The following is a 19843-nucleotide window of genomic DNA, read 5'->3' on the forward strand; positions in this document are numbered from 1 at the left end:
GCTCCACCTCTTGTTGTTTCTTTCCCTCCACGAGAGCTGGTCTTCCCCAAAATGGCTGTGGAGACCAAATCAGCAGTGCTGACCTCGCCCGTTTAGCGGTGGTTCTTGCGATACAGCAGCAGCACGGAGAACTCATAATGGGCCATGCAGGAGACACCCTGCAGTCAGACCACTCCACACCAATACACTCAGAGCCTGGCCAAATCAAGACCCAGGCGAGACTCGGCTGTAGGTTGGCAGCAGGGGACTTGTATGTGTTTGCTGTGCCCTGGGGCGTCAGAAGGAGGAGAGCAGCCGCCACTTATTGACAGAGGGCGGAGCTTCACTCGCTCAACGCTTACCCCCTGCTGTGTGGCAATTGAATATTATAGCCCTTGTTTGTGACTGCAGCAGGGGGTGAGCGGCGAGCGGGCGAGTGAAGCTCCGCCCCCTGTCAATAAGTGGCTGCTGCTCTCCTCCTTCTGACGCCCCGGGACACAGCAAACATATGGATGCAGAGCCTGGTGATCTGAGGTGCTCGGTGTGCTCTGTGCAGTGATCCACTCACTGATGGTGTTTCTATAGGAGCCTCTGTGCAGTCAAACCTAAATACAGATCATTAGCAAAGAGGTTTGACTGCATGGAAATTCCTGTTAAAACCATATGGTAAATGGCAACAATATTACCCAGCCCCCATCTCCACCAACCACAACCCCTCCCTCCGTCCCTGGAAAAACTGGCAACACAATACCGATCCCTGGCACTGAAAAAGTTGGGAACCACTGCATAGGACACTGAAAATATTAGAGCTGATGTTTAATATGCTTTTAATTTGGCTTTCCTGGTCTCTCCTTCCCCCTTCATCAGAGCATGCTATTTTTTTTTTTTAAAATAAAGCCCTTCCATTTTTAATGCATTCCATATTGTCTGTGACCCCTGCTAGAAAGATTCACGCTCACTATTTTCCCTGGTGACCAGGAACTAATGGCAAATCTAACATTAGAGTTCCAAATTCAAGCACTGACTGCATACCTGTTTTCATAAATTGAGCACTCCAGATACAGATGGCTTGTGCCTATTTTTAAATTCATATATCAGCTTGATAGCAGGTTTAATTTAACAATACTTGTGCTCATAACATATAAGGGATTGCCCAAACCATAGGTGTGCGCAGTGTGTGCTCTAATGTTGCATTAGAGTGTGCACCCCAAATGTATTAAAACATGGACGGTGTTAGTAGAGCAGTGGATGGTGTCAGTAGGCAAAAGGTTGGTGTCAGTAGGGCAGTGGATGGTGTCAGTAGTTTTTTATTATTTATTTTTTTGAAAACTGACAATTTTTTATTGATTTTCAAAAATTTCTAACAGAAAATATAAGAAAACACACACTACCTCATAGAGAATATATTTGACAAGTTGTCAATATACAGTGGGGACGGAAAGTATTCAGACCCCCTTAAATTTTTCACTCTTTGTTATATTGCAGCCATTTGCTAAAATCATTTAAGTTCATTTTTTTCCTCATTAATGTACACACAGCACCCCATATTAACAGAAAAACACAGAATTGTTGACATTTTTGAAGATTTATTAAAAAAGACAAACTGAAATATCACATGGTCCTAAATAATCAGACCCTTTGCTGTGACACTCATATATTTAACTTAGGTGCTGTCCATTTCTTCTGATCATCCTTGAGATGGTTCTACACCTTCATTTGAGTCCAGCTGTGTTTGAATATACTGATTGGACTTGATTAGGAAAGCCACACACCTATCTATATAAGACCTTACAGGTCACAGTGCATGTCAGAGCAAATGAGAATCATGAGGTCAAAGGAACTACCTGAAGAGCTCAGAGACAGAATTGTGGCAAGGCACAGATCTGGCCAAGGTTACAAAAACATTTCTGCTGTTTCCTAAGAGCACAGTGGCCTCCATAATTCTTAAGTGGAAGATGTTTGGGATGACCAGAACCCTTCCTAGAGATGGCTGTCTGGCCAAACTGAGCTAGAGCCTTGGTGAGAGAGGTTTAGAAGAACCCAAAGATCACTGTGGCTGAGCTCCAGAGATGCAGTCGGGAGATGGGAGAAAGTTGTAGAAAGTCAACCATCACTGCAGCCCTCCACCAGTCTGGGCTTTATGGCAGAGTGGCCTGATGAAAGCCTCTCCTCAGTGCAAGACACATGAAAGCCCACATGGAGTTTGCTAAAAACACCTGAAGAACTCCAAGATGGTGAGAAATAAGATTCTTTGGACTGATGAGACCAAGATAGAACTTTTTGGCCTTAATTCTAAGCGGTATGTGTGGAGAAAACCAGGCACTGCTCATCACCTGTCCAATACAGTCCCAACAGTGAAGCATGGTGGTGGAACATTATGCTGTGGGGGTGTTTTTCAGCTGCAGGGACAGGATGACTGGTTGCAATTGAGGGAAAGATGAATGTGGCCAGGTACAGGGATATCCTGGACAAAAACCTTCTCCAGAGTGCTCAGGACCTCAGACTGGGCCGAATGTTTACCTTCCAACAAGACAATGACCCTAAGCACACAGCTAAAATAATGAAGGAGTGGCTTCACAACAACTCCGTGACTGTTCTTGAATGACACAGCCAGAGCCCTGAGGGAGGAATGGCATAGGATCCCCAAATCCAAGTATGAAAAACTTGTTGCATCTTTCCCAAAAAGACTCATGGCTGTATTAGATCAAAAGGGTGCTTCTACTAAATATTTAGCAAAGGGTCTGAATACTTAGGACCATGTGATATTTCAGTTTTTCTTTTTTAATAACCAAACAGTGAAAAATTTAAGGGGGTCTAAATACTTTCCGTCCCCACTGTACATTAAGGCCAGTGATAAAACTCGGTCAAGACATGCAAATCATACATCCATAGGCAGTCTGTGATATCGTCATGTTGGTTGGATAGGATTGAGAATTGCTGTAGCACAACAGAGACCAACCTGTAGAAGTGCGTGTGGGCATATGGAGGAGATAAAGAGTATAGTAAGATGGTTAGGAAGGATTAGAAAAGCGAGAGAAAGCGGAGATAACCAGATAGAAAGTCATGGGGAAGAAAGGGTGGGGGAGGACAACCAACCGCTCTAGGAGCTCTGCACTGCCCGGAGACACCAACCACAAGCACAAGCGACCCCCTCGAGGTCTAGGTTCCTCGGGATAGAAGGTTGAAGGGGACTCCAACATAACCCACGGCTCCCACAGTTGATTGTGTATATCAAGAGTATTATTTAGGGAAGCTGCCAAGTACTCCATCCTTTTAACATCTCTGATCCTGGAATGCAAATCAAATAGTGAGGGGGGTTCCCTCCTTTTCCATTTCAGGGCTACCAAACATCTTGCTGCTGTTAGCACCTGGGCTAAGAGCTTTTTAGACAATTTGGAAAAAGAGGAGGTTGGGAGGCTCAGGAGAAAAGTTTTTGGGTTGAAGGGCACCCAGGAACCAAAGATGGAGTAAAGTAAAGAATGTACCATTTGCCAATAGGGGATGATTAGAGGGCAAGTCCAGTAGGTATGATATATCGTCCCCGTATCTTTACTACAGGGCCAACAGCGGGAGTCGGCAGAGGGGTATATGGAGTGGAGCAGGTCAGGGGTTTGGTAGCAATGGAATAAAATCTTGTATTGATTTTCTTTATAGAGCGTACAGATGGAGCTCTTAGAGGCCTGTAACCATATGAGCTTCCACGTCTTCAGGGGTATATCCTCACCCAGGGCCTGCTCCCACTTGCGCATATAAGGGTGTCGAGGTCCGATTGGCGACATATCTATGGTCAGGAGCTGATAGGTGCGCAAAATCATACCTTTAGAGGACAAGCCCTCTAGACAAATTTTTTCAAATTCAGTTAAGGGGGAGAATTGATGGTTCGTTACCAAAGATTGCGCAAAATGGCGTATTTGTAGGTAACTAAAAAAGGCCTGTCTGGGCAAATCAAAGGCATCTTGCAGATCTTGAAAAGTTCGCAAGGTTCTGGTTCTGATATCCACCAATTGACCATAGCGAAATAAGACCCTATCTATCCAAAAGTGAGACATCTGTGAGATCAAGCTGTCCAGGACATTGGGTGTAAATAGAAATGAGGTGACCAGGGAGGCAGTGGTGGTGAGCAGATATGTCGACTTAGCGCGCCGCCATATCGTTCGTAAAAGTGCCATTGGTCCCAATAGTTGTAACCCACCAGACGGGGTATCCAAACTCCACAACATGGAATTTGGGTGGATGGGGGCCAACCACAGCTTCTCAATTTATGTCCATCGATTGTAAGCATGAAGGGTACACCAAGAAGCTACAGGGCGTAACTGGACTGCTAGATAATACTTGGCTATGTTGGGGAATGCAAGGCTGCCCTGGTCGCATGGAGCATACCAGACTGATCTAGCAATCCGGTGCTTCTTATATTTTCAGAAAAAATGTATTAGGTCGCCCTGAAAGTTCTTAAAGTGCGAGGCTGGAATGGGGGTGGGCAGCATCTCAAAGAGGTATAGAAGTCTAAGTAAAATCGTCATCTTTATGGTCGCAAGGTGGCCAAAAAGAGATAACTTTAGAGATTTCCACTTGACCAGGGAGGCCCTGATGGAGGTGTATATTTGGGGGAAGTTGGCCTTATAGATGTTGTATGTGGGTGTGAGGTGGACCCCGAGGTATTTTAAGGAAGAAGTCTTTCACGCGTAGTTAAATGACTGTGATAGGGCAGACAGTGTCTGGTGGGGCATATTAAGGGGGAGGGCTTCCGTCTTCGAATTATTAATTTTGTATCCTGAGAGGGCGATGTATCGATCTAGCTCTACGTGTAGATTTGGGAGGGAGACATTGGGTTGCGTGAGGGTAAGGAGAACATCGTCCGCAAATGAGGATATCTTAAAGTCCCTAATATGGACAGGGATGCCATGAATGTTTGGGTTCTTTCTGATATGGGCTGCTAAGGGCTCAGTACATAGGGCGTATAGGAGAGGGGAAAGTGGGCAGCCTTGTCGGGTCTCTTTAGTAATCGGGAATGTGGGAGAGGAGGCAAACTGGGTTCGAACTAGGGCCGAGGGGGATGAGTATAGGTGAGCAATGGCTCGAAGAAAGGAGCTCTTAATACCGACACGATGGAGTGTTGCAAACAGGAAAGGCCAGCTCAGCCTATCGAAGGCTTTTTCCGCATCTAAACTGAGAAGCAGTGTCTCTGACCTATTCCTGTTTGCAACTTCTATGAGGTCAATGACTCTCTGAGTGTTATCCCCTGCCTGGCAAAGGGGTATAAATCCTACTTGATCCTTGTGGATTAGTGACGGCATAAAGTTGTTTAATCTATTTGCCAGAATCTTTGTAAAAATGTTTAGATCTGTATTAAGGAGTGCAATCGGCCTGTAGTTGGAACATAATGTATTGTCCTTTGCCGGTTTGGGGATCAACATAAGGAAGGAGGTCTGCATGTCTCTCGGGATAGGTGTGTCGGTCAAAAAAGAATTGAACAGAGATGTGATGTGGGGGAGGAGAATTGGTAGAAAAGCTTTGTAATAGAGGTATGGTAGGCCATCGGGCCCGGGGGCCTTGTTATTTGTTAGAGATTTTATTTATATTTTATTATTTCGTACAATTTTTTCTTAGGAGCCCCGTTGGAGGGCTTTGATGAAATAACAGCAGGGGGAATCTGCGCTGTACGGGGTGATTAAGGTGTGCCCAGGCACACCCGGCACACTCCCTGCTCACACCTATGGCTCAAACGTATGTATCCATAGACCATTTCTGTCGTTAAGTAATAGAGAGATATTATTAGTCTTGTAATCAGTTGATGGATGTTTCCTTCTTATAGGTACTTTCATGAAATACTTTACCGCACAAGACAAACAATAGAATGTTGGAAACATCAACCACAGCAATTACATGTTACTCTAAAGAACACAAATCCTTATTTTGGATATACAGGTATTTGTCTTACAAGTTAATTTTCCAACAGAGATCTAACTTTCCACCAAGAAGAAACAAATTTACAAACTCTGATTGCAGTCAAAATAGTAGGTCACTTTTCCTCTTGAAAATTGCCCTTGCTGGTGAATCTCTTTTTCATTAAGGCTCCATGCTAACTGAAGCTCATAAATGGATGTTTTTGGGAGTTTGGGCGTTTTTTTGAACAGCCCATAAACTCCCCTCTATGTTATCTTTTGTGTCCATGCACATATGGACGTTTTTGGATGTTTATCAGCAGTGGAGTTTATGGGCTGTTTTCTGAACGCCATAAAATTGCGTTCAGGAGTCATTTTTCTGACCAAAAAAAGCCAAATGGTCATAAACGCTGATGAACGTCAATAAATGCTCAAAAACGTGGCTCACCAGAGTTTTCTAACGTTTTTGATCCATTGAAAAAAAAAAAAATCATATTAAAAAAAAAACGCTAAATAACACTAATAAACACAAAACCGTTAAAAAACATTGAAAGACTCACTGCAAAGCTACTGGCGTTTTTATAACGTCCAGTGTGCATGGAGCCTAAAGCTGAGGGCACAAAAAGGTTCATTGAAATGTAATCCTCTATAACCTCAAAGAATATAAATCCACTTTGTGTGGACCACACACCTTTTGCTTACCCAGTTATTTCCTTGAAAAAAATTGCAGTGACATTATTGTTATGCTATGCATAGGGGTTTGTTTACTAAAACTGGAGAGTGCAAAATCAGTCTCAATCAGAGAGTGCAAAATCAGTCTTCTGCATAGAAACCAATCAGCTTCCAGGTTTTATTGCCAAAGCTTAATTGAACAAGCTGAAGTGAGAAGCGGATTGGTTTCTCTGCAGAATTGATACTGATTTTGCACTATCCAGCTTTAGTAAATAAACCCCATAGTCATTGCAGAAAGCAAAGCTGTGAGAGACACCCAGCAGGCCCACCCCCTACAGGTTACCTGCAGAAAACTACAGGAGTGGGAGAATAAAAGACCAGTCACCATACACAAGTACAGAGAACAGCAGTGACAAGTCTTTGGTACTGGAAGCAAAAGAGCAACCAGTCATGCAATCCAGTGGTTGAGGCTCCAAAATAACTGGTCATGGTCAAATTCACAAGTCATTTGCAGATAACGTTTGAGTGTCAGATTGGCACCATGCATTTATAACACATTGGGGTTGATTTATCAAAGGCAAATAGACTTTTTACTTTGCAAGGGAAGTTGAAGTTAGCAAGGGACTTAACCTCAGAGCTTAGTGAATGAAGAGCAGCTCTGCTGACTTCTATAATCTAATCACATGTAAGCAAAAATGGTGTTTTACTTTTTACTCTTCTTGCACATTATTGGGTATTCTTTGCAAAGTGACATTTCACCATATTTACTAAGCTCTGGGGACAATTCCCTTACAAAATGCAAATTCCATTGCAAAGTGATCTGCCCATTTGCCTTTAGTAACCCAATGACATTGTGCAGCTATCTAGGATTTAGTTAAAAGAGAAGTATGGGGTTTGTTTTTTTCCAGAATCATATTTACCTAGGTGGATGCTGCATCTGTCCCCGCCCTCTCTAGCACTGAGAACCAAGCGTTCAAACAACGCCGACTGCTCAGTTCTCAGGGCTCTGTAAGCAGAGAGCTGCTGACTGTAACTCAGTAGCTCTCTGCTCCTCCCCCCCCCCTCCGCTCACTGGAGCATTGGGCTGTAGAGGGGGCAGGAGCGGGCAGCTCAGGCTCTTAGCGGCTCGCTGAGAGGCTGGGCGGGGTACCGGTCCAGGCATGTGGGCAGATCCTGACTTAATTGTCGCAATCTTGCCTGAGCATGGACCGGCTTTGTGACGTCAACCGACAGCGAGCTTCAGCCCTCTGTCTTCTGAAAACAGGTCACAGATGTGCAGAATGAACTGCACTCCTGTGATTCACAGGAAAAGTACAGCCAAATGAGCTTTGGCTGTACTTCTCCTTTAATATTCCAAAATAGAACCTGGAGTCACATGATTGCTGGAAGACTGTTAAAAAAGGTAGAATTTTTTTTTTTAAAGCATAGGCACTAGAACTCCGCTTTTTATGTAACAGACGGAATGATCAGTTAGTTTTGAAGCAGTGGGGAGAGGAGCAGAGCGGCGCTAGTGAGAGCGGACAGGCAGGGAGGGGAGGGGGGAGGAGGACAGAGGGAGAGACAGGAGAGCTGCAGATAGCAGTGTATGACAGAGGCACGTACTCTGACCACGGTGTCAGGGCTCAACAGCCCTGATATATTGTGGTCAGTTTACAGAGGGGAGGGTAGAACCAGGCAGGATCAGCCAGGTATTTCAGGTGATACAGGGGGCCAAATTACACAGTGCAAGCACTGTGCTGTTATTCATGCTTTAAGGGAACAGGATCCATTTTTATTTTTTTGGGGTTAACAAACACTTTAAGGACTCATTCTCATGGGCCATGAGGCCTCTAAACTGTGAATTGGCTGTTTGCTTATGCGGGTTGAGCTGCCAAGTGCTGTGTGCATACAGCGTACTGTATGTACAGTCAGGTCCAAAAATTTTGGGACATCAACACAATTCTAATCTTTTTGGCTCTATACACCACCACAATGGATTTGAAATGAAAAAAAAAACAATGTTCTTTAACTGCAGATTTCAGCTTTAATTTGAGGGTATTTACATCCAAATCAGGTGAACGGTGTAGGAATTACAATGGTTTGTATATGTGCCTCCCACTTTTTAGGGGACCAAAAGTAATGGGACAATTGGCTGCTCAGCTGTTCCATGGCCAGGTGTGTGTTATTCCCTCATTATCCCATTTACAAGGAGCAGATAAAAGGTCCAGAGTTAATTTCAAGTGTGCTATTTGCATTTGGAATCTGTTGCTGTCAACTCTCAATATGAGATCCAAAGAGCTGTCACTATTAGTGAAGCAAGCCATCATTATGCTGAAAAAACAAAACAAACCAATCAGAGAGATAGCAAAAACATTAGGTGTGGCCAAATCAACTGTTTGGAACATCCTTAAAAAGAAAGAATGCGCTGGTGAGCTCAGCAACACCAAAAGACCCGGAAGACCACGGAAAACAACTGTAGTGGATGACCGAAGAATTCTTTCCCTGGTGAAGAAAACACCCTTCATAACAGTTGGCCAGATCAAGAACACTCTCCAGGAGGTAGGTGTATGTGTGTCAAAGTCAACAATCAAGAGAAGACTTCACCAGAGTGAATACAGAGGGTTCACCACAAGATGTAAACCATTGCTGAGCCTCAATAACAGGAAGGCCAGATTAGAGTTTGCCAAACAACATTTAAAAAAGCCTTCACAGTTCTGGAACAACATCCTATGGACAGATGAGACCAAGATCAACTTGTACCAGAGTGATGAGAAGAGAAGAGTATGGAGAAGGAAAGGAACTGCTCATGATCCAAAGCATACCACCTCATCAGTGAAGCATAGTGGTGGTAGTGTCATGGCATGGGCATGTATGGCTGCCAATGGAACTGGTTCTCTTGTATTTATTGATGATGTGACTGCTGACAAAAGCAGCAGAATGAATTCTGAAGTGTTTCGGGCAATATTATCTGCTCATATTCAGCAAGATGCTTCAGAACTCATTGGAGGGCACTTCACAGTGCAGATGGACAATGACCCGAAGCATACTGCAAAAGCAACTAAAGAGTTTTTTAAGGGAAAGAAGTGGAATGTTATGCAATGGCCAAGTAAATCACCTGACCTGAATCCAATTGAGCATGCATTTCACTTGCTGAAGACAAAACTGAAGGGAAATGCCCCAAGAACAAGCAGGAACTGAAGACAGTTGCAGTAGAGGCCTGGCAGAGCATCACCCAGGATGAAACCCAGCGTCTGGTGATGTCTATGTGTTCCAGACTTCAGGCTGTAATTGACTGCAAAGGATTTGCAACCAAGTATTAAAAAGTGAAAGTTTGATGGATGATTGTTAATCTGTCCCATTACATTTGGTCCCTTAAAAAGTGGGAGGCACATATACAAACTGTTGTAATTCCTACACCGTTCCCCTGATTTGGATGTAAATACCCTCAAATTAAAGCTGAACGTCTGCAGTTAAAGCACATCTTGTTTGTTTTATTTCAAATCCATTGTGGTGGTGTATAGAGCCAAAAAGATTAGAATTGTGTCAATGTCCCAATATTTATGGACCTGACTGTAAGTCTATGGGGATGCAGAGTCTGCATGGACACAGCTACTCATCCTAATTTGATAGGCATGTGGGGGAGCAGCCCCTAAATGCACACTATCAGCACCCAAGTGTATGAAGCCTGAGGCTGGGTTCACACTTACGCGAATTGGATGCGCATTTGTCCGCATCTAATTTGCATTACAGGAGAGTGTGACCGGCTCTCAATGGAGCCAGTTCACACATCTCCGGGGCGGCTGTGGAGCAGATTGCACAGGGGTCCTGTGCAGCTTTGGCTTTGTCCAAATTCTGGTCTGATTCGTCCCTGAAACTGAAAACAGGGACGCACCGGACCCCCTGCTGTGAGCCGCATCTGTATTAAGTGTGAACCCAGCCTAAATCTTTTTTCTCAACACTCAAACCACCACTTTTGCAGGGGAAAATGAACCTTAAAAAGAAATAAGATTAGATGTTGCCACATCAAGTTACCGCTAAATTGTGGTTTCTTCACTTATCTATTATGCCGCGTACACACGATCGTAATTTCGGCCCGCAAGAGACCGATGAGAGTTTTTCGTTGGAAAATGCGACCGTGTGTATGCTCCATTGGATTTTTTCTGGCCGAATTCCAGCCAGCAAAAGATTGGGAGCATCTTCTCAATTTTTTGGTCGGGAAAAGTTCCTATCCGAAAATGCGATCGTCTGTGGCAATTCCGACGCGCACAATCCCTACGCATGCTTGGAAACAATTCGACGCATGCTCAGAAGCATTGAACTTAATTTTCTCGGCTCGTCGTAGTGTTGTACATCACCACGTTCTTGACGGTCGTAATTTCAGCGAACTTTTGCGTGACCGTGTGTATGCAAGGCAAACTTGAGCGGAATCTCGTCGGAAAAGCCGTCATATCTTTTTCCGATGAGAAGTCCGATCCTGTGTATGCGGCATTAGAGTAGTAACATTGGGCTATATAAAGCAAAAGCAGTAGTTTTTTAATTCCCAGGCATCATAAAGTCATGTTATATTTATAAGTTATATTTATAAAGTACTGTATATGATAATGCTCAGAGTAATTAAAGCTTCAAAATAAATTGCAGATTAATGCTTTATTTCAAGCAGAACTAAACTGTATGTCAGCACCACAAATATTTTTATTTAGCCATCCATCCATGTCTCTATGCTTTATTTTGTTGACAAATCACTTTCAAAAACACCCCCTAGCATTTATAGCTATGGCCACCTTGAGTAAGGGCAGATGTATCATGTAGCATTTACTTCCTGGAATCTATCTGCCCTTAGCTCAGGCACGTAGGCAGGAAGATGTGCTTAGCAAGAAAGCACATCCTCCCCTCCTCCGGATGAAAAAAATAAAATGCCATGAAGACTCATGGGATAGATTACATCATTTTGGTCTATGCCAGAAACCAGGAAACAATGAAAACAAACAAAAAAAATATAACATACCTTCCTATCTATTTACTAATGCTATTAACTTAAAGGGGTTGTAAAGGATAGTTTTTTTTTTTTTAATAACAAACATGTCATAGTTACCTCCTCTGTGCAAGGGTTTTGCACAGAGTGGCTCTGAGGTCCCACAGCAGAGCTCCTGGCTCCTCCTCTTCTCGAGTGGCCCACGGAGAGTCCATTGACACAGACAGCAGGACTTGGCCACTCCCCCTGGCTCTCTTGTCAAAGGATTTGATTGACAGCAGCAGGAGCCAATGGATGCTGCTGCTATCAAACTATCCAATGAGGACCCGAGACAGTGGTTGCAGCTGCTATGCTCATCCCTTCGCTGGAACGATCGGGTTCAGATAAGTAAAAGGGGGGCTCTGGGGGGCTCCTGCACTACAGAAGGTTTTTCACCTTAATGCATAGAATGCATTAAGACAGCAACAGACAACAGACAGCATGGATTCATGAAAGACAGAAGTTGTCAGACAAACGTGATTTCTTTTTATGAAGAGGTAAGTAAAACCTTGAACAGAGGGGTGGCTGTGGACGTGGTATACTTGGATTTTGCAAAAGCGTTCGACACAGTTCCCCACACACGGCTCATGTGTAAGGTAAAGTCTACAGGCTTGGAAATATCAGTTTGTAAATGGATAGAAAACTGGCTAAAAGACAGAATTCAGAGAGTAGTGGTTAATGATTCTTACTCTGAATGGTCTAAGGTTATCAGTGGTGTACCCCAAGGTTCAGTGCTGGGACCCTTACTTTTTAATAACTTTATAAATGATATAGGGTCTGGGATCAAAAGTAACATTTCTGTCTTTGCAGATGACACCAAGCTATGCAGTGGAATAACGTCCTTACAGTATGTCTCCAATTTACAAGCCAACCTCAATGCACTGTCTAATTGGGCGACTGAGATGAGGTTTGATGTTGATAAATGTAAAGTTATGCACTTGGGGGCTAAGAATATGAATGCATCATACATGCTAGGGGGAGTACAACTGGGGGAATCTGTGGTGGAGAAGGATCTGGGGGTTTTGGTAGATCATAAGCTCAATAATAGCATGCAATGCCAAGCTGCGGTTTCCAAAGCGAGCCAAGTCCTTTCTTGTATTAAGAGAGGTATGAACTCTAGAGAGAGAGATATAATTTTGCCCCTCTACAAATCATTAGTAAGACCTCATCAGGAATATGCAGTTCAGTTTTGGGCACCAGTTCTCAAAAAGGATATCGGGGAACTGGAGAAAGTGCAGAGAAGGGCACCCAAACTGATAAGAGGCATGGAGGAGCTCAGCTATGAGGAATGATTAGAGGAACTGAATGCATTCACTCTTGAGAAGAGGAGAATAAGGGGGGATATGATCAACATGTTCAAATATATAAGGGGTCCATATAGTGATCTTCGTGTTCTCTTTACAGTCAACCCAGAGGACACTGGGGCACTCTTTACGTCTAGAGGAAAAGAGATTTCATCTCCAAATACGCAAAGGTTTCTTCACAGTTATGCCCCGTACACACGGTCGGACTTTGTTCGGACATTCCGACAACAAAATCCTAGGATTTTTTCTGACGGATGTTGGCGCAAACTTGTCTTGCATACACACGGTCACACAAAGTTGTCAGAAAATTCGATCATTCTGAACGCGGTGACGTAAAACACGTACGTCGGGACTATAAACGGGGCAGTGGCCAATATCTTTCATCTCTTTATTTATTCTGAGCATGCGTGGCACTTTGTCCGTCGGATTTGTGTACACACGATCGGAATTTCTGACAACGGATTTTGTTGTCGGAAAATTTTAAATCCTGCTCTCAAACTTTGTGTGTCAGAAAATCCGATGGAAATTGTGTGATGGAGTCTACACACGGTCGGAATTTACGACAACAAGGTCCTATCACACATTTTCCGTCGGAAAATCCGACCGTGTGTACGGGGCATTAGAGCTGTGAAAATGTGGAATGGACTCCCACCAGAGGTGGGTCTGGCCAGCTCAGTAGATTGCTTTAAGAAAGGCCTGGATACTTTCCTAAATGTACATAATATAACTGGTACTAACATTTATAGGTAAAGTTGATCCAGGGAAAATCTGATTGCCTCTTGGGGGATCAGGAAGGAATTTTTTCCTCTGCTGTAGCAAATTGGAGCTTGCTCTGCTGGGGTTTTTTGCCTTCCTCTGGATCAACTGAGGGTATAAAATTGGGTATATTGGATTGTACGATATTTTTTATTTCATTTATTTATTGTTTTTAAGGTTGAACTGGATGGACTTGTGTCTTTTTTCAACCTGACTAACTATGTAACTATGTAACTATGTGAAAGTGGTTTTTGTTTGGAAAAAATTGTACATATTGTGATGAAACATGATCCATAAGTCTGTGATTCCATTCAAATAACAGGGCTGGGTGACATTTTAAGGGCTTTCAAATAAATATCAGTAGAGGTAAGAAAGAATGTCATTGATTTTTCAGAAATTCTATACGACAGTTTGAACAAAAATCTAACTGTATATCTACTGTACACATCTGTGATTTAAAAATGCATTTGTTATAACATTTTAACATATAGTATGTTATGAGCATTTTAATATATGGCTTTCATATGTATTTAACTACAGCAAAGAACATTTTTAGAAAAAAAAGACACTGTCATGGTATGAAGATATATTATTTTGTACTGAAAAGAAAGGTAAAAAACCATACTCATGTTTTGGTGCATCTTAGGGGTTTCATATAAGACACAGGAATTCTTATGGGGCGTACACACGTTCGGACTTTTCTGCTACAAAAGTCCGACAGCCTGTCCGACAAACTTTCGACGGACTTTTGGCAGACTTGCGGCGGACTTTCTAACGAACAGACTTGCCTACATACAATCACACAAAAGTCCAACGGATTCGTACGTGATGACGTACGACCGGACTAAAATAAGGAACTTGATAGCTAGTAGCCAATAGCTGCCCTAGCGTGGGTTTTTGTCCGTCGGACTAACATACAGACGAGCGGATTTTTGGGTCCGGCGGAGTTACAACGTAAAGATTTGAAGCAAGTTCCAAATCGAAAGTCCGTCAGATTTGCGACTGGAAAAGTCCGCTGAAAGTCCGGGCAAGCCCACACATGGTCAGATTGTCCGCCGGATTTGGTCCGTCGGCGTCTGTCGGACTTTTGTAGCCGAAAAGTCCGACCGTGTGTATGCCCCATTATGCGTAAAGTTGCTGTTAACTAAGCCATTTAGAAGTTGCTACTTCAGTCGTAAAAAGGGAGCACTTTTATCATTGTCAGTTGCTTACCTAGTTCGTCTTGACAGAAGCTGTCTGGTGGGTTGACATATTTCATGGAGCTCACATCTAGTTTCCAGTTGTGCTTTGTACAACGCACAATGCTAAAAGCCATGCAAAACAAAAAAAAACACAATTGTCCCCTTTACATCAATAAGCATAAATTCCATACTGGCAAAAATATTTATAAAAAGGGGGTATTAATAGCGTGGAAATGCAATGAAGGGGGGTGGGGGGCTGTTAGGTTTAGTCTTTGTTTTATAACTACAGTTATCCCTTGAATCCTAGATTTTTTTTTTTCATTTTGAGATGTGCCAGTTCTGCAACTTATAACTTTCAGCTTTGCAGTCATTCCAAACAATGTATCCCATTTTTTAGAAATAGATTAGGTGTTAGAAAGAGGAAAATTTTATACTTACCTGACGGTAATTTTCCTTTCCTGATGCAAAGCATGACAGCATATACATATGGGTAGGCTCCGCCCCCTGCCCTATTCCAGGACCAGTTATACTATACAAGTAAGTCTCCTCCCTGCAGGCAGCATTCTTGTAACTTAGCATTACTGCGAAGCCCTTTCGGGAGGGACCTATATGCTGTCATGCTTTGCATCAGGAAAGTAAAATTACCGTCAGGTAAGTATAACATTTTCCTCTTTCCTGATACAGCATGACAGCATATACATATGGAATGTATAAAATCACCAGACAACAAGGGTGGGTAATGCTAAAGTGTTTAAGTCGAGGATTAGATCTATCCCCACTAACGACTGAAATGTATTGTAGCTAAGGCCACTGGGTCCACAAAAATGGGCCCCCAACGTGTTGAATGTAGACCAGGTCGTAGTTTACATATTAGTTCTGGAGGGACTTCTTTGGAGTTCCATCCATGGATGCGCAATCCGACTCGGAAAGCAGTCTCTGCCCTCAATTGATGGATTTGTCCTAGCCATCTAAGCCCCTTGACTAACTTGATCCGCACCACTGTGATTGTCTTTAATGGACAGCGATTGTCTTCTTCTAATGCCATTAGGCCTGAAGAGCCTATTGTTTTCTCCTTGAAGAAGGGCCAATTCTATGTCTCTCTTTAACCTTGAATCTATTTCCAATGCTTGTGGTACTTCAAACACTTTAGTTTGTATATGCCAGAATGATGATGTTCTAACCCAGATGCAAAGATGCAGACTAGAGACATTTTGACTGATAATTTCAGCAACAAGGTAGTTTATGGCTTGAGGACACGACTGAGCCCCATCTATCCTTTAATGCTGTCTCTAGGCTTACTTGTATACAATTCAATCCTTACAGCAGGGAACAGAGGATTCCATCCTTTAAATTCTTTAGGGTTTCCTCTGATCTAATGTACTTGAAGTTTGGAGTAGGAGCCCTGACAACCAAAGGATTTCAAACACTAAAGGTGAGACCTCCAGGTGAGCCTTCACTTTTTGGTCTCCAGCATCTAGATCTAGATCTGGATCTCAGGAAGGAGAATAGGAGGTTCTCAGATCTGAGACTGTACCTGCGGATATCATGGCCTGCAGGCCACCAGGCAATTATTGTCCTCATCACAACTGAACAACTGCTGATCCTGATAAGGATCCTGCAGACTATTAGGTTTGTTCAATATACATATTGGCTAATCTGCAGACCCAGCTGGATGTCAGTAGTTTCACTGCTTCCACCTCTGGTTACTGTCAGATCAATATTCTGATAGCCTTATTTGTTGCCGATCCCTTGACCGGCTTGTTGGTTTGGAGACTATCCCTTGACATCCAATGGCTTTGTACCTTACACCGTCTGGCAGGAAGTTTTAGGAAACCCGAACCTAAAGGGCTGGCAGACGTGACTGCAAGATACCTCTGACATAAGTTGACTAGTCTTGCATTCCTTCTCAACAGTGAAGATAGGACTTCCCCATTTTGCTGAGTCTTTACAGCATAGCTGAGGCTCTCTTTGTTGCGTTTTGGAAAGGACTTCAGTCTGCGACCACTGCAACTCTGACTTTGGACACCTTGTCCTCCATTGACATGAATACCCGACAAGTAATAGATTGCAATGATTGGTATGCCTAGTAGCTGATAAGCTGAAAGATTAGCTAGCTTAGTTACCTCCCCAAAAGGGACTTGTCTCCTCTGTGGAGTCACTGTTCCTGGTGTAGGAAATAAGTTTTCCCTTACTACAAAACCAGTTAATACAGTTGTTAATTCTCCCTTGGGCCCCTTGGACCACATGGTTTACTACAGGCTACTTCTTTACCCTTTTGCGACTGTGGGATGCAACCAATGGGAAAGAGCTATAATTTATTTAAGTGAGATACTTATACTGTTGCTCTCTCCGAGGGTAACTTTACTGTATTCTTCAGAGATTCAGAACTGCTTCCAGGTAGGTCATTGCTGTAATGAGACTAGTTGGTCTCTTGATGATGGCTCCTCCCAATTTCATCAGAGTCTGAACTAGAACTTTTTTCCCAGGACCTGGAAGACATTGCGCCAGGATGCCACTCATCCACTGCCACTCATCCCTCCCCCTGGCACTGACACTGATCCCATCCCCCCTGGCACTGAAACTCATCCCACCCCCCCACCAATGCCACTCATCCCTCCCCCTGGCACTGACACTCATCCCACCCCCCACCACTGACACTCATCCCTCTCCCCGGCACTGACACTGATCCCATCCCCCTCAGCACTGACACTCATCCCATCCCCCTACCAATGCCACTCATCCCTCCCCCTGGCACTGACACTGATCCCATCCCCCCTGGCACTGACACTCATCCCACCCCCCCCAAATGCCACTCATCCCTCCCCCTGGCACTGACACTCATCCCACCCCCCACCACTGACACTCATCCCTCCCCCCGGCACTGACACTGATCCCATCCCCCTCGGCACTGACACTCATCCCATCCCCCTACCAATGCCACTCATCCCTCCCCCCAGCACTGACACTGATCCCATCCCCCCAGCACTGACACTCATCCCACTCCCCCACCAATGCCACGACACTCATTCCACCCCCCAACACTGCCACTCATTCCTCCCCCCGGCACTGACACTGATCCCATCCCCCTGGCACTGACACTCATCCCACCCCCCCACCAATGCCACTTATCCCTCCCCCCGGCACTGACACTCATCCCACCCCCCCACCACTGCCACTCATCCCTCCCCCTGGCACTGACACTAATCCCATCCCCCTGGCACTGACACTCATCCCACCCCCCACCACTGCCACTTATCCCTCCCCCCGGTACTAACACTGATCCCATCCCCCTCGGCACTGACACTCATCCCATCCCCCTACCAATGCCACTCATCCCTCCCCCCCCGGCACTGACACTGATCCCATCCCCCCTGGCTCTGACACTCATCCCACCCCCCCACCAATGCCACTCATCCCTCCCCCTGGCACTGACACTCATCCCACCCCCCCAACACTGCCACTCATTCCTCCCCCGGCACTGACACTGATCCCATCCCCCCAGCATTGACACTCATTCCACCCCCCCACCAATGCCACTTATCCCTCACCCCCAGCACTGACACTCATTCCACCCCCCCACCACTGCCACTCATCCCTCCCCCTAGCACTGACACTGATCCCATCCCACTGGCACTGACACTCATCTCACCCCCCACCCATGCCACTCATCCCTCCCCCCGGCACTGACATTCATCCCACCCCCCATCACTGCTACTCATCCCTCTCCCTCAGCACTGACACTGATCCCATCCCCCCGGCACTGACACTCATCCCACCCCCCACTACTGCCACTCATTCCTCCCCCCAGCACTGACACTCATCCCGCCCCCCCAGCACTGACACTGATCCCATCCTCCCTGGCACTGACACTGATCCCACCCCCCCACCAATGCCACTCATCCCTCCCCCTGGCACTGACACTCATCCCACCCCCCACCACTGACACTCATCCCTCCCCCCCGGCACTGACACTGATCCCATCCCCCTCGGCACTGACACTCATCCCATCCCCCTACCAATGCCACTCATCCCTCCCCCCGGCACTGACACTGATCCCATCCCCCCGGCACTGACACTCATCCCACCCCCCCCCACCAATGCCTCGACACTCATCCCACCCCCCAACACTGCCACTCATTCCTCCCCCCGGCACTGACACTGATCCCATCCCCCTGGCACTGACACTCATCCCACCCCCCCACCAATGCCACTTATCCCTTCCCCCAGCACTGACACTCATCCCACCCCCCCACCACTGCCACTCATCCCTCCTCCTGGCACTGACACTCATCCCATCCCCCTGGCACTGACACTCATCCCACCCCCCACCACTGCCACTCATCCCTCCCCCCGGTACTAACACTGATCCCATCCCCCTCGGCACTGACACTCATCCCATCCCCCCACCAATGCCACTCATCCCTCCCCCCGGCCTGACACTGATCCCATCTCCCCTGGCACTGAAACTCATCCCACCCCCCCACCAATGCCACTCATCCCTCCCCCTGGCACTGACACTCATCCCACCCCCCACCACTGACACTCATCCCTCTCCCCGGCACTGACACTGATCCCATCCCCCTCAGCACTGACACTCATCCCATCCCCCTACCAATGCCACTCATCCCTCCCCCTGGCACTGACACTGATCCCATCCCCCCTGGCACTGACACTCATCCCACCCCCCCACCAATGCCACTCATCCCTCCCCCTGGCACTGACACTCATCCCACCCCCCATCACTGACACTCATCCCTCCCCCCGGCACTGACACTGATCCCATCCCCCTCGGCACTGACACTCATCCCATCCCCCTACCAATGCCACTCATCCCTCCCCCCAGCACTGACACTGATCCCATCCCCCCGGCACTGACACTCATCCCACTCCCCCACCAATGCCACGACACTCATCCCACCCCCCAACACTGCCACTCATTCCTCCCCCCGCCACTGACACTGATCCCATCCCCCTGGCACTGACACTCATCCCACCCCCCCACCAATGCCACTTATCCCTCCCCCCGGCACTGACACTCATCCCACCCCCCCACCACTGCCACTCATCCCTCCCCCTGGC

General features: G+C 45.8%; 1 protein-coding gene across 1 annotated transcript in view; it reads right to left on the minus strand.

Annotated features, from left to right (window-relative positions):
* Positions 1-19843, minus strand: part of LOC141144988 (cytidine monophosphate-N-acetylneuraminic acid hydroxylase-like) — a 328965-nt gene that overhangs the window by 263353 nt on the left and 45769 nt on the right. Inside the window, exon 2 of the mRNA XM_073631171.1 lies at positions 14796-14887. Within this exon, the coding sequence (XP_073487272.1) occupies positions 14796-14887 (92 nt within the window). The remainder of the gene's footprint in view (positions 1-14795; positions 14888-19843) is intronic.

The sequence above is a fragment of the Aquarana catesbeiana genome, linkage group LG05, assembly GCF_042186555.1.
Source record: "Aquarana catesbeiana isolate 2022-GZ linkage group LG05, ASM4218655v1, whole genome shotgun sequence".
In the NCBI taxonomy this organism is placed as follows: domain Eukaryota; kingdom Metazoa; phylum Chordata; class Amphibia; order Anura; family Ranidae; genus Aquarana; species Aquarana catesbeiana.